Here is a 12776-nt window from a genome sequence, read left to right on the forward strand (position 1 = left end):
GAGGCGGGAGGGGCCGCGGCCACCGGGGCGGGGCGGGGTGGGGCAGGTGGGGCGGGGGCGGGGGCGGGACCCGGCACATGCGCACCGCGGCGGCGCGCGCCCGAGGAGTGGCACTTTTTAAAAGTGCAGCCCTGAGGCCAACCCGCAGCCGCCAGCACCTCGGTCCGAAGCCTGTTCCCGCCCGTCCCGGCCTCAAGCGCCCCCGTCCCACACCAGTCCGGCCCAGGCCAGTCCAGCGCGCACCATGCCGGTCAAAGGAGGCACCAAGTGCATCAAATATCTGCTGTTCGGATTTAACTTCATCTTCTGGGTGAGTGAGCGCGACTGCCGCGCGCTCCTCTCCGGGGCCACCTGTCCGTCCCGGGCACCCGGTCCGCGGTCGGGGTTGCCGGTCACCGGCATCGCCTGCGCAGGGGAAGACTCCTGGCGGGAGGAGAGGGCGCTGCGGCCGCCAGCTGGCTCCTCGGCGGGGGCCGAGACGGGCTGGGAGGGCGCGTTGGTCCTGGGCTGGTCCGAAGCGGGGCGGGCAGGGGGCGCGGGGCCCTAGTGAGCCGGGGCGGGGTGGTTTGCTCCCACCCCGATCCCCTCCGAGTGCAGGAGGGAGAAACGGAGCACCCCCTCTGCTGGGGACTCAAGGCCCTGCCCGAGGGGGACTGTGGCGGGCAGTGCAGCTCGTGACCCGGGTGTGGTCCCCCCCGAGTGGCCGAGGCCGCGGGGAGGGGAGGATGCGGACCCTCCAAGGGACTAAGGTGGCGCCGGAGGAGCTCAGTGAAGGTCTGTTGGCACCTTTACGCCGGAGAGCAAGGGGCGCGCCGGTCGCGGGTGTCAGCGTCCCGGGCCCCGTCCCTGAATGAGCGTCGGGATCCCTCCTCCACCCACGAGGAGGAAACTTAAGGCCCCCATGCTCTCAGACTGATTCTGAGCCGGCGTGAGAAAGTCCGAGCTCCCTCGAAACTACCTGAAAGACTAGCTTGTCTTGATTTTTTTTTTTTTCCCCCCGAAGAGCGATAAGTATCTGAGCTGGAGAGAACTCCGGGAGAGTTAGGGAGGGGTGGGGCAGATGCCTTTCGGCGCTCTCAGTAGGATGAGTCCTGTGTTTCTCCATTTCCGGGAGAGATCAGGTGCCGGCCTCACCCCCTTCCCCGCCAGCCCACCCAGCAGCCGGGCGGGGCCACAGGGAGTGGACTGTCACCTGGGGAGGACGCAGGCCGGGGAGCTCCAGGACTCCCGCTGCCGGCCACTCTCAACCTGTCTGCAAATGGGAAGGCTAAGGCCGGCAGCAGGGAAGGCCAGTGGCCCCTCCGCACCTCTCCTTGAGGGATTAAGGGGCCACCCAAAGAAAGAAGCAAAGAATAGGGGACTTTGATGTCCTGGTTCACGGGCCACATCCCCTGCTCACAGGTGGACAGTATTTGCCCCTTTGCAGTCAGGAAAGCATTTGGAAAGGCAGGCCCTGTGCCACTCTCGATAGAGATGGCTGTAGAAGCAGGGGCGAGCCACCAGAGGCTTGTAACAAAAATGTGCTTATTTCCTTGGAGCTGCTTCCCCATGAACCCCAGGGAAAAATCTCCTGAGATTTAATCCTCTCTCTGGAGCTGACGGGGTATGAGATTGACCTGCCCTTGCAAGACTCATCACACCCAACACCTGCTCTAGTGAGGACAGTGCATAGGTGTGCCCTGCCCAGCCCATGGCCTGCTCTAGGGAGACCCTCCTGTGGTGGGCACCCCCTCCTCCCAGGTGTCCCTGCCAGCCAGCTAGCTGCCAGCCTTGGCTCACCCCTCCCCAACTCCGCCTCTAGGAAACAACGTCAAAGGCTGACTAGCCCTGCCCCACCCAGCCCTTGTCCTTTAAGGAGTTTTCCTCTCCCTCCTCCCTAGCACGTCTCTCCCCTGCCAGTCTCCTGGTTACTCCTCAGCTATCTGCCTAGGCTGTGTGAGGGTTTGGGGCGTGGGGACCCACGGACTCCCAGGGTCCCTCCATACCCCCCGCCCCATGGCACCTGCAGGAGCCTGGCGGGAGGCTCCCAGGCCACTCAGATATCTATCTGCTCAGCCTCTCACTGACTCCAGCCTGCCACCCCACTGTATCCAGACCTGCCCCTGCCTGGGCTAGGTGCTGCTGATGGGCTGTGTCATCTGAAACAGAAATGACTCATTCTGGGAACAGCTGGGTATAGAATTAGAAATCACTTTTGAGGTCATTCAGTCCAGCCTGTTCTTCACAGCGAGGAAGCGGGAGCCAGAGAGGGGCTGACCTGCCCAGCGTCACAGGAACCCAGCCAATATCCCAACCCCTAGGTCCCTTAAGTCCTGTCCTCTTCCGTCTCCATCACAAAACCAACAAGGGGAGCTGGTAACAGGTGGTGTATGGGGGTCAGCAGTAGCTTCATGTCTCTGAATCGGTTATTGTTCAGTCGTCCTGTATCCAGGTCCCTGTAGAGATGGAGCCCTCATCTCCCTCCTAGGAGGTGTTGGAATAAAGGAACACCATGATCCCCTCGTGCAGCATGTTACTGCAAAGTCCTTTTCCAAATCTCATCGTATAGCCAGAGCAGGTAGCATTATCCCCATTTTACTGATGACCAGGAAACTAGTCCCCAGAGAGGCTCCACGACTCAGCCAGGGTCATGTGGCAGGACAGCATCAGAGGTGAGTTTGAAGGCGGGTCTGGTTGGCTCCAAGTTCAGCACGCTTTCCACCACCTACTGCTGTACCCAGCTGAGTGGGAATGAAAGGAGGGTGGCAACAAGCTCTCAAAAAATAACTTTTAAGAGAAGCTATGACCTGAGGGAACTGCTTGCTTGGATTGTTATGACGTCATCGCTTCCCTTTCTCTCTTGAGACCAGGAATTTATAAACTTGGTGTTTGGGACCTGATGTGGGCCTTGAAGAGGAGGAGTTGGGAGGCTAGGGGCCACCAGTACCGCATGGACAGAGGATGCTGAGGGGTGGTCCAGCAGGGACCCAGAGACGAGAAGCCCACCTCAGTGGCAGTGGGGTGATTGGGGCGGGGGAGGGGAGCGGTGTACCTCTTCCCTGGCCCCCGGTCTCATCCCTGTGGGACCCTCAGTGATAGCAGAGCCTGCGCTGCCTGCCCTCCCCACGTAGGGTCTCTGGTGCCCGTGGCTAAGCCAGCAGTCAGGCTGTTCTTCCAGTGCCTCCAGGACCCTAACTTCCCAGCTCTGTTTCAGTTGTTTCTGGGTTTCCTTCAGACCTCTTAGCCTACCCACCCTCCAAAAAATTTCGATGGGGAAACATTTTACAGTGCCAAAGGGGCAGCCTCCGCCGTACAGTGGGGAACCGGGGCTGGTCCAGGCCAGGGGCAAGGCCTTCACATTCTACCCACCTCCTCACCCCTTTGTTCCCTGCCTCTCACCCCGTCTCCTCCCTCACTGATGGGAATAGCAGGGAATTTCTCTTTCCCAAGAAATGGGGTCTCGCGGGCCTAAGGCAGGCTTCACGGAAACATGGACAGAGGCCTGGACCAGAGTTCAGGGACCTGGGTGTTCGTCCAGCTCTGCCCCCAGCTCACTTTGAGCAGGTCACTTTTGAATTCCAGACCTCAGTTTCCTCATCTGTAAAACCAGTGGGTTGGAGCAAATGGTCCAGAAAGGTCCCTTCAGTAGCTCAGTCTATGAAACCAGCCCCACCCCCTGGGCCTACAGCAGAGGACATTCCCACACAACCCAAAATAGGAGTCAGGAAATGGAAGTGTGCAGTGGGTACCCAGGCTTGACCCAGCGTGGCTTCATTTCATTCAGAGGCCTCTTGACGTCTGGGGCCTGAGTCGTGCCTCTCTTTCCTGGTAACCCCAAGTTCCCTCCACTCCCCCTGGGTGGGGTCTCTCTGTCTGGGGGGGTTCTCTGTTTTGGTCGCCCTCAGCCTTTTGTGGCGGTGCTGCCTAGTGGTCAGAGTGGCTCTGGGTTGGATTTGCCCGTCATCGTGTGGAGCTGGTGCCTACCCCCTGGGGTTGCTGTGGGTTACATGAGCACATGCGTGTGATGTACTTAGCCCAGGAGCCTAGTCCTGGATGAGGAGTAAACTTCCAGCCGTAGCTTTTGTCATCCCTGTGTGGAAAGGGGGCTGAGGAGGTGGGGAGGGTGGGAGCAATGGCCTGAGGAAGTGTGCAAGTTGAAACCGGAGAGGGGTAGCCAGGTGCACACCCCACGTCCACACACGTCCCCCCTTCTTCTTCTCGTCCTGCATCACTGCCAGCCTCGTTCCTCCACACACCTCTGCGAGTCCCACCTCAGGACCCTGACTCCATTTCATGTGTGGCCGCAAGTCTGGCTGTGGGGCAGCCCCACTTCTGAAAATAAAACTGCATGCGGAGAAATTCGTAATGCGGGGTCCGGGCGGGGGATGGGCGAGCGGGATGGCACTGGCAGAAGCCCCTCCCACCTAACCTGCTGCTTCACCCAGAAGCTGTTTGCCTTCAGTGCTGGACTGAGCAAGCAGCTGGGGCTCTTGCGTGAAATGGCTTCCACCTTTGGCACCCAGACAGCCCGAGCCCTGCTGTGTTTGCACAGAGGCTGGCAGGTTTGGGGAGGCCAGGTGTCTGCATCTGCTCAGGAAAATAAGACTTCTCCCTGCCCAGACTCCTGAGGCTTTCCCCCCACTTTGCCCCGCGGTGGTTGTCAACAACAGATTGGACTCCTGATTTGGGGGATGGGGAGGATTCCTCTACACGCGCGCACGCACACATGCGCGCACGCACACTCACCTGGCACCATTCCAGACCTTACCCTCTTGTGCTCAAAGGAAGCAGCTGCCCGTTCAGACCTGAGTTTGGAACTGCTTTGATAGAAGCCCTTTGGAACACTTACTCTGCTAAACGAGTCTTCTGCGACTTCAGACCTCACACATCACCGTTCTCACATCTTCCTTTTGTGTCAGATGCAGATCTTCACTCTTAACACACAGAGCTATGTGTCCATGTTCGATTTGTCTGTTTTCCTGTTCGATTCCATTTTACAAGGTGGCACGGTTTTGGGGACTGGTTGCACAGTCTGGGACTTAATAATACGCCTGGGACTTAACAAAAGCACTTTTTCTGCCCAAGAGCACAAGCCTTGACCCTCTTTCTTGGGTGTGTCTGGCTGTGAGGGTGAGGGACCCGACGTCACGGGTTACCGTGGCTTCTGTGGTCCTGTTGCCTTGGTGGTGGCTGCATGTTCTGGAGAGTCTGGGGAAAGGAGCATGGAGAAAAAGTTTCAGGAAGCTGCATGTTTTTGTGCCGTGTTCCTGCCTCCCCCCGGGGACGGGGGCAGGGGAACTTGATTTGGAGCCGCCTCAGGTCTTTTCAACCAAAGACTTGCAGAAACCGTCTTTCCCTCTTACTTACAGAAGAGCAATGACTAAAGGGTTTGGGGGTTTGAAAATCTGGGGAAGAGCCTGTCGAACCCAGGTTCACCCAGAGATAATCATTTGCAACTGAGGGAATTAAGGAGACCAAAAGCGCTAATCTAAACAATATATTTTTTAATTTATGTTTTTAAAGTCTGACTGCAGATCACTTGCCTGTTTCATTCCGTGGAAAAAGTAATGCTGGTCCAGGGACATTTGCATTTTCCGTCAAGTGATGGCAGGCAGCTGTGGAAAGCAGCGTCCTGTCTCCAGATGAGATAATTTTATTTTAATTACATCCATCCAGTAATTCCTCCCCTCCACCAAAGAAATACTTAGTTCTGGATAGTTTTTTGTTTGTTTGTTTGTTTTTAATAAATTTATTTATTTATTATTTACTTATTTTGGGCTGCGTTGGGTCTTCGTTGCTGCGCGGGCTTTCTCTAGTTGCAGCGAGCCAGGGCTAGTCTTCATTGCGGTGCGTGGGCTTCTCATTGCGGTGGCTTCTCCTGTTGCGGAGCACGGGCTCTAGGCACACGGGCTTCAGTAGTTGTGGCACGCGGGCTCAGTAGTTGTGGCTCGCAGGCTCTAGAGCGCAGGCTCAGTAGTTGTGGCGCATGGGCTTAGTTGCCCCACAGCATGTGGGATCCTCCTGGACCAGAGTTCGCACCCATGTCCCCTGCATTGGCAGGAGGATTCCCAGCCACTGCGCCACCAGGGAAGTCCCTGGATAGATAGCTTTTAAGTACTACTTGCTGTCATCCTCGACTGGCATGTCCGAACGTTTTGGGGGAGTCCCATGAAAACAATGGGACCTGCCTCCAGAAACATACAGTCCACGTTTTTTTGCTTTTTTCTCCAGAGACCCATGAACCTCCCTATATCAAACACCGCATATTGGTTTCCAGGCAACCCTGCTCTGTCCGGAATCCCACGTTTCTGCCATGAGGTGTGGGTTGCCTCACTGCTCTCCAGGACTGCGCAGGGGAGCTGGGGGGACTTGGAGGAAGGCATTAGAGAGCCCCTAAGTTCCCCGAGGATCAAGGGCAGCCCTGACTGGAGCTCTGGCCTCCCCACCCAGCCTTGCTCCGACTGTCAGCTTAATCCTCACCCAAGGAGTGGCTTGGACTCGAGAGTAATTCAAGGCGTGTTCTGTATTCCTAGTCCTGGAGCTTGGGCGATTTGTCTTTGCTGGGAAAGAGCAGGGTCCTGTCTTTCCCACAAATGGAAACTAGAAGGCTCGGCTGGCCTTCTCTGGCCTTGCCCCTGAGGACTTTGGAAAGGGAGATGCGTCTCCCGGGGGTCTCTGGAGACGGAGACCTCTGAGTTGTGATGTACAGCCTGGCTACGTAGCAGGGAGGACGAAGCCCGCTGACTTGGAGGAGAGGGGCCAGATCTGTTTGATCCCAGGGAAGATCCCTGGGTAGAGAGGTGTGTGGACTGTGGACGTGGAGAAAGTCAGTTAGTCCTTTTGCCCAATCCTCTTGCCAAGCATTGTGCAAGGGAGCAGAAACGGTGTCCCTGGCTATGTTAGGGAAGTCACCCTCCACAGCCTACCTGCTACACTCTCAGGGTCCCAGTATTCACCTCTCTCAGACCCAGGCAGATGGGGGCCATGACTCCTACCGAGCCCCTGCCTCCAAACTGCTTAGAGGAGGCCCCTTTTCCTCCCCGTCTGAGCTGCATGTCAGTGTCCAAGGGCAGAAACAACACCACACGTGGATCATAGGAGAAAATCCTTGACTGGGGGTTAAAAATATAATAAAGTAAATTAGACCGTTTTAGTGAATTCAAAACACATTTCTATAGCATTTTAGTTTTTATTTATCTTTAAACTTACATGGATTGAATCGGTAGCAAATGATAAGGTTGATTTATTAAAGCTTTAAATGAAAGATCAGCAAAATCATACATAGTTGCGAATTCATTGCTTTTCAATTGACCAGAAGTTTGGTGTGTGTGTGTGTTTTAATTATATTGAAGTATAGTTGATTTACAATGTTGTGTTTAATTTCTGCTCTACAGCATGTATGTGTTTTAATTGAAGTATGATTGACATACAACATTCCTTTAGTTTCCAGTGTACAATGTAATGATTTGACATTCATACACGTTGCAAAATGATTGCCAGAGTAAGTCTACTTACCATCTGTCGCCATACAAAGTTACAGAATTTTTTTTTCTTGAGATGAGAGAAGCTTTCAAATTTGCAAAACAATATCACTGACTATAGTTAGTTACCTTGCTGTACATCACATCCCCTTGGCTTATTTTATAACTGAAAATTTGTACCTCTGGATCCCCTTCGCCCATTTCACCCACCTCCCCAACCTTCCTTCCCTCAGGCAACCACCAGTCTGTTCTCTGTGTCTGTGGGTTTGGTTTGGTTTGGTTTGTGCATTTGTTTTGTTTTCCAGATTTCATTTAGCATAATACCCTCCAGGTCCATCCATGTTGTCACAAATGGTGTGATTTCTTTCTTTTTTATGGCTGAATAATATTCTAGTGCATATATGTACCACATCTTCTTTATACATTTATCTATGGATGGACATTTAGGTTGTTTCCATGTCTTGACTATTGTAAATAGTGCTGCAGTGAACATAGGGGTGCATGTATCTTTTCGAATTAGTGTTTTCATGTTCTTTGGATATGTAACCAGAAGTGAAATTGCTGCATCATGTGGTAGTTCTATTTTTAATCTTTTGAGAAACCGCCATACTCTTCCATACTAGGTGCACAAATTTCCATTTCCACCAAGACTGCACAAGGTTCCCTTTTTCCACATCATCATCAACACTTGTTATTTGTTGTCCTTTGGATAATAGCCATTGTGACAGGTATAACATGATACTTGATTGTGGTTTTCATTTGCATTTCCCTGATGTGTAGTGATGTTGAGCATCTTTTCATGTGCCTGTTGGCCATCTTTATGTCTTCTTTGGGAGTTTAGTTTAAAAGATAGTTTGCTATAGACTGTTTGCACCTCTCCAAATTCATGTGTTAAATCCTGAAGTCCAGTGCAATTTTATTTGGAGGCAGGGCTGTTGGGGGTGATTAGGTCATGAGGATGGGGCCCTCATGAATGGAATTAGTGCCCTTATAAGAAGAGGCGGGACTTCTCTGGTGACACAGTGGTTAAGAATCCACCTCCCAATGCAGGGTACACGGGTTCGAGCCCTGGTCCGGGAAGATCCTACATGCCGTGGAGCAACTAAGCCCATGCGCCTCAACTACTGAGCCTGAGCTCTAGAGCCCACAAGCCACAACTACTGAGCCCATGTGCTGCAAGTACTGAAGGCCACGTGTCACAACTACTGAAGCTCGTGTGCCTAGAGTCCATGTTCTGCAACAAAGGGAAGCCACAGCAGTGAGAAGCCTGTGCACCGCAACGAAGAGTAGCCCCCGCTCGCCACAACCAGAGGAAGCCTGCTCACAGCAACAAAGACCCAACACAGCCAAAAATAAATAAATAAAATAAATAAATTTATTTTTTTAAAAAAAAGAGGAAGAAGAGGCCCCAGAGTTCCCTTCTCCCTTCAACCATGTGAGATTCTAATGAGAACATAGCCCTCTATGAACCAGGAAGCGAGTCCAAACCAGATGCCAAATCTTCTGGTGCCTTGATCTTGGACTTTTACCCTGTCCACAGTGCTTTGTTACAGCAGCCTTAATGGACTAAGACAAGGTTATTTACAAATCCGAATCAAAAACACCTCTTCCCATCTAGATGAACAATTGCAGTGTACCAGTTTGCATTCACCCCTCACATCCATGCCCCCCTCTGTTGTGTGGGAAGCCACCCTCAGCAGAATGTGTCCTGCAGGGACAGGAAACTCATCCCCTGTAAAGACTCTTCCTCCTGCTCACCCTGATGCACTATAAGCGCCTTCTTGTGATGTGGGGCCATGGATTTCAACCTGTAACTATTATGCTCAAACTTTTTTTTGTTTTTTTAGCCACACTGGGCAGCTTGCGGGATCTTAGTTCCCCGAGCAGGGACCAAACCCGGGCCCCCTGCAATGGAAACACGAAGTCCTAACTACTGGACCACCAGGGAATTCCCTATGCTCAAAAAAATTTTATTTTTAATTTATTTATTTATTTATTTTTGGCTGCGTTGGGTCTTCGTTGCTGCGCGGGGGCTACTCTTTGTTGCGGTGCGCAGGCTTCTCATTGCGGTGGTTTCTCTTGTTGTGTGGGCTTCAGTAGTTGTGGCACTCAGGCTCAGTAGTTGTGGCTCACAGGCTCTAGAGCTCAGACTCCGTAATTGTGGTGCACGGGCTTAGTTGCTCCGTGGCATGTGGGACCTTCCTGGACAAGGGCTCGAACCTGTGTCCCCTCCACTGGCAGGCGGATTCTTAGCCACTGCGCCACTGGGGAAGCCCTCCCTATGCTCAAACTTTTTAAAGCCTCCTTTCTACAAGCCTGGGGAAGTCGTCCTACACTCTACTTTCCCCCTCTTCAATCAAATTATAGCCCTGGCTCCCCAAGACAGATAACCCATAAGAGATCAGAAAACTCATTTCAACTAGAAATGACATTCTCTTCCAGAGCTGGGGAGGGACCCTTAGAATGGGGAGCTGGTGTGATCCTCATGCCTCCCAGGGCCCCATGCCCAGGGCTGTAAGACAGGCCTGCAGTGATGCCCTCTCATTCCCTTTGTCCTCTGCCGGCAGGATGGTGCTGTAAGGAGCGGGCAAAGGCTCTGAGTCCCACCTTCAAGCCATTCCTATAGGGATACAAGGACAGTGGCCAATGGGCAGCTGCAGCGGTGTCTGTACTTGCCAGGCTTGCAGTGGTGACAAAGCTGGGACGAGAAGGGAATGTACCAGCTTACTCTGGAGAGTCTGTTTCCCAGAGCAGGGCTGTGGCCACACTCAATTCTGGCTGGCCAGCAAGAACGTGCCCAGAGCTCTCCAGCCAGAGACCAGCAAGAGGAGTCCCAGGCTCTCTCTCTAGACTCTGTCCATCAGGCTCCCCCAGAGAGACGCCAGACTCCGATGGCACCTGCAGGCCAGGTGGCCATGGCAGGTACCTTCCTGTCGTGAGAAGATAGGCCCTCTGCTCTTACACGTGGGCTCTCTTGGGGCCTTTACGGATCGAAGACGCCACTTTTGAAATAGAATCAGCTGTGACCAGGAAGGAGAAAGGATAAAAGTGAAAAATTCTGGCCCTGAAATCAACAAAATGGATCAAAAAGATCTTTGAGCTTAGCAAAATGATTGAGAATTTGGGCTTTGCAGTCAGACTGTTCTGGGTCCAGGCTGTAACTCAGGCACCTCTTTGCCATGTGATCTCAGGACAAGCTCCTGAACTTCTGTGCCTGAAACTTCTCATCTCGAAAACAGAAGTTAATATTACCTACCTGGTGGGTCTGTTGAGAAAAATTAAATGATTCAAGTGAAGCACTTGGGGTGAGGCGGGGGACACAGCAGACAGTGGAGGGCTTGCTGTTTAATCATTGAGACTAAAATGAGGAGGGGATTGTGGCAGAGGAATAGGGCAAGGGGTATCTCCCACCACCCAGGGCCACGCGAGCAGGTGATAACAGGTCCCACAGATGGAATGAGAGCTAGCTGGTCCGTGTGGCTAAAGTGTATCAGCAAGAGTGTGTGTGTGTGTGTGTGTGTGTGTGTGTGTTCACCAGGCATCTTAGTTAGGCATACACAATGGAAAACACAATGGTATTCTGGAATTTAAAGCAAAACAGCCCCAAAACAATCCCCCACATCAGATGATTTTGGTTAAGATCAGAATGCCTACTTTCAGCAGAAAATGGATTTATGGGCTGGCTGACGTCTGCTACACGTCTGGCCAGCAGGCAGTGGAAACTTGAAACTTCTTGTTTAGAAGGAGGTTACCTTGAGCAGAGGCCTCCCTCCCAACCCCTCAGCCCCAAACGACTTAACACTGGCACCTTGTATCAGCTACAACTTTTCTCCTCTTAGGCAGAATAAGGGCTCTGGTTTTCTTTTTTTTCTTTTTTGGCCACGCCGTGAGACATGCAGGATCTTAGTTCCCCGACCGGGGATGGAACCCGAGCCCCCTGCAGTGGAAGCGCAGAGTCCTAAGCACTGGACCGCCAGGGCTCTGGTTTTTAAATGATGCTGGTTCAGTCCTCAGGAGGGAGGATTTCTCAAGTCTTGAACTTGTTCAGACCAGGTCACTGCCTAATTTCCATAAAGGTGTGCTGAGAAGAAGCTTATTACAAGGTCTTTCATCCTCTGCCACACCCCAGAGAGGGGACCAAGCTACCTCCCTTCCACCAGGGATGAGACAGGCAGTCAAGGAACTGACCGCTGCCTGGCACATGCTGTGCATGTGACAGAGGGAGAGAACTGTCAGCTGAGTCACTGCATACCTGCTGTGTGACCGTGGGCAAGTGACTTTACCTCTCTGAGCCTGTTTCGTCATCTCAAGCTGGGATGATCGGAACTACCTCGAAGTGTATAAGGCAGTCCCACCCGCATCCTCAGATTCAGAAGGGGCCGCAGGGCCTAACAGAAGGGCTGTAGTCTCCCAATATTCCTCTTCTCCCTGGGGAATCTCTCACTGTGTGCTTCCAGGGAATGTCCCCCTGTTAGCAAGCTGAACACAGTTGCCCGAAAGAGGCCAGTAGAGCAAGATGGTAGCACCCACAGGCTGCAGCTATTGAGCCACCACCCCGCGTCTTCCCAAGAGGTCCACAGACAGGCTGAGCCCGTGCTCAGGAACCTGGGGAAAGTTAATTCTTTAGACTTATCCTACAATCTTTATTATTATTATTTTTTTAATGTTGAGTTATCTAGGCGGTGGGGTAGGTACCACAATCTTCTCAGTGTTTAGGGCACTAAATAGCAGAAGGCTGCCTCCCTGAGGTCCTGGCTTGGGAGAAGAGCGGGGGAGATGGTTGGATTTTGGTTTTGTTGCTGTTGAGGCCTCCCCCCCACCCCGTCAAAGTGCTGCATTGTGTAAAAGAGCAACACAGAGCAGCAGGGGACGTTATGACCCAGGGGGGTTATTGGGGGAAGGAGGGGTTGAATTGTTGGAAATGTAGATCCCTGGGGGGAGGCGGCCCGTTGGTGACTCTCCTTAGGCCTCAGTTTCCTAACGTGGGTAATGAGGGTAATCCTGCAACCTGCATACAATAAAACAAGGTCATTGGGAGCAAGAACGGGCTATTTAATGTCAAGTTATTATCATGGTACCTGGCTCATAGCAAGAGCTCAGCTGTCAGCTTCTGCAACTGTTGTAGAGTTACTATTACATATGGAGCTACCGCTCCTTAGAATTTTTCAGAGGTTGCAGTTGTCCTGAGCACTCACATTCGTCCCCATCTTATTGCTTCAGCTCTACGAAGCCGCATCACTGAGGGCATTGCTCAAAGCTGAAATTGTACCACTAGGCTTCCTCTCTTTCAGAAGGTGAAACAGACGACTTATCTTT

At 52.7% G+C, this 12776-nt stretch overlaps 1 protein-coding gene across 1 annotated transcript in view; it reads left to right on the forward strand.

Annotated features, from left to right (window-relative positions):
* Positions 1 to 102: 102 nt before the first annotated feature.
* CD9 (CD9 molecule) overlaps positions 103 to 12776 on the forward strand; it is a 35604-nt gene continuing 22930 nt past the window's right edge. Inside the window, exon 1 of the mRNA XM_081250066.1 lies at positions 103 to 310. Within this exon, the coding sequence (XP_081106192.1) occupies positions 245 to 310 (66 nt within the window). The 5' untranslated portion in view covers positions 103 to 244. The remainder of the gene's footprint in view (positions 311 to 12776) is intronic.

Source organism: Mesoplodon bidens, assembly GCF_964165515.1.
Source record: "Mesoplodon bidens genome assembly, chromosome: 11".
In the NCBI taxonomy this organism is placed as follows: Eukaryota; Metazoa; Chordata; class Mammalia; order Artiodactyla; family Ziphiidae; genus Mesoplodon; species Mesoplodon bidens.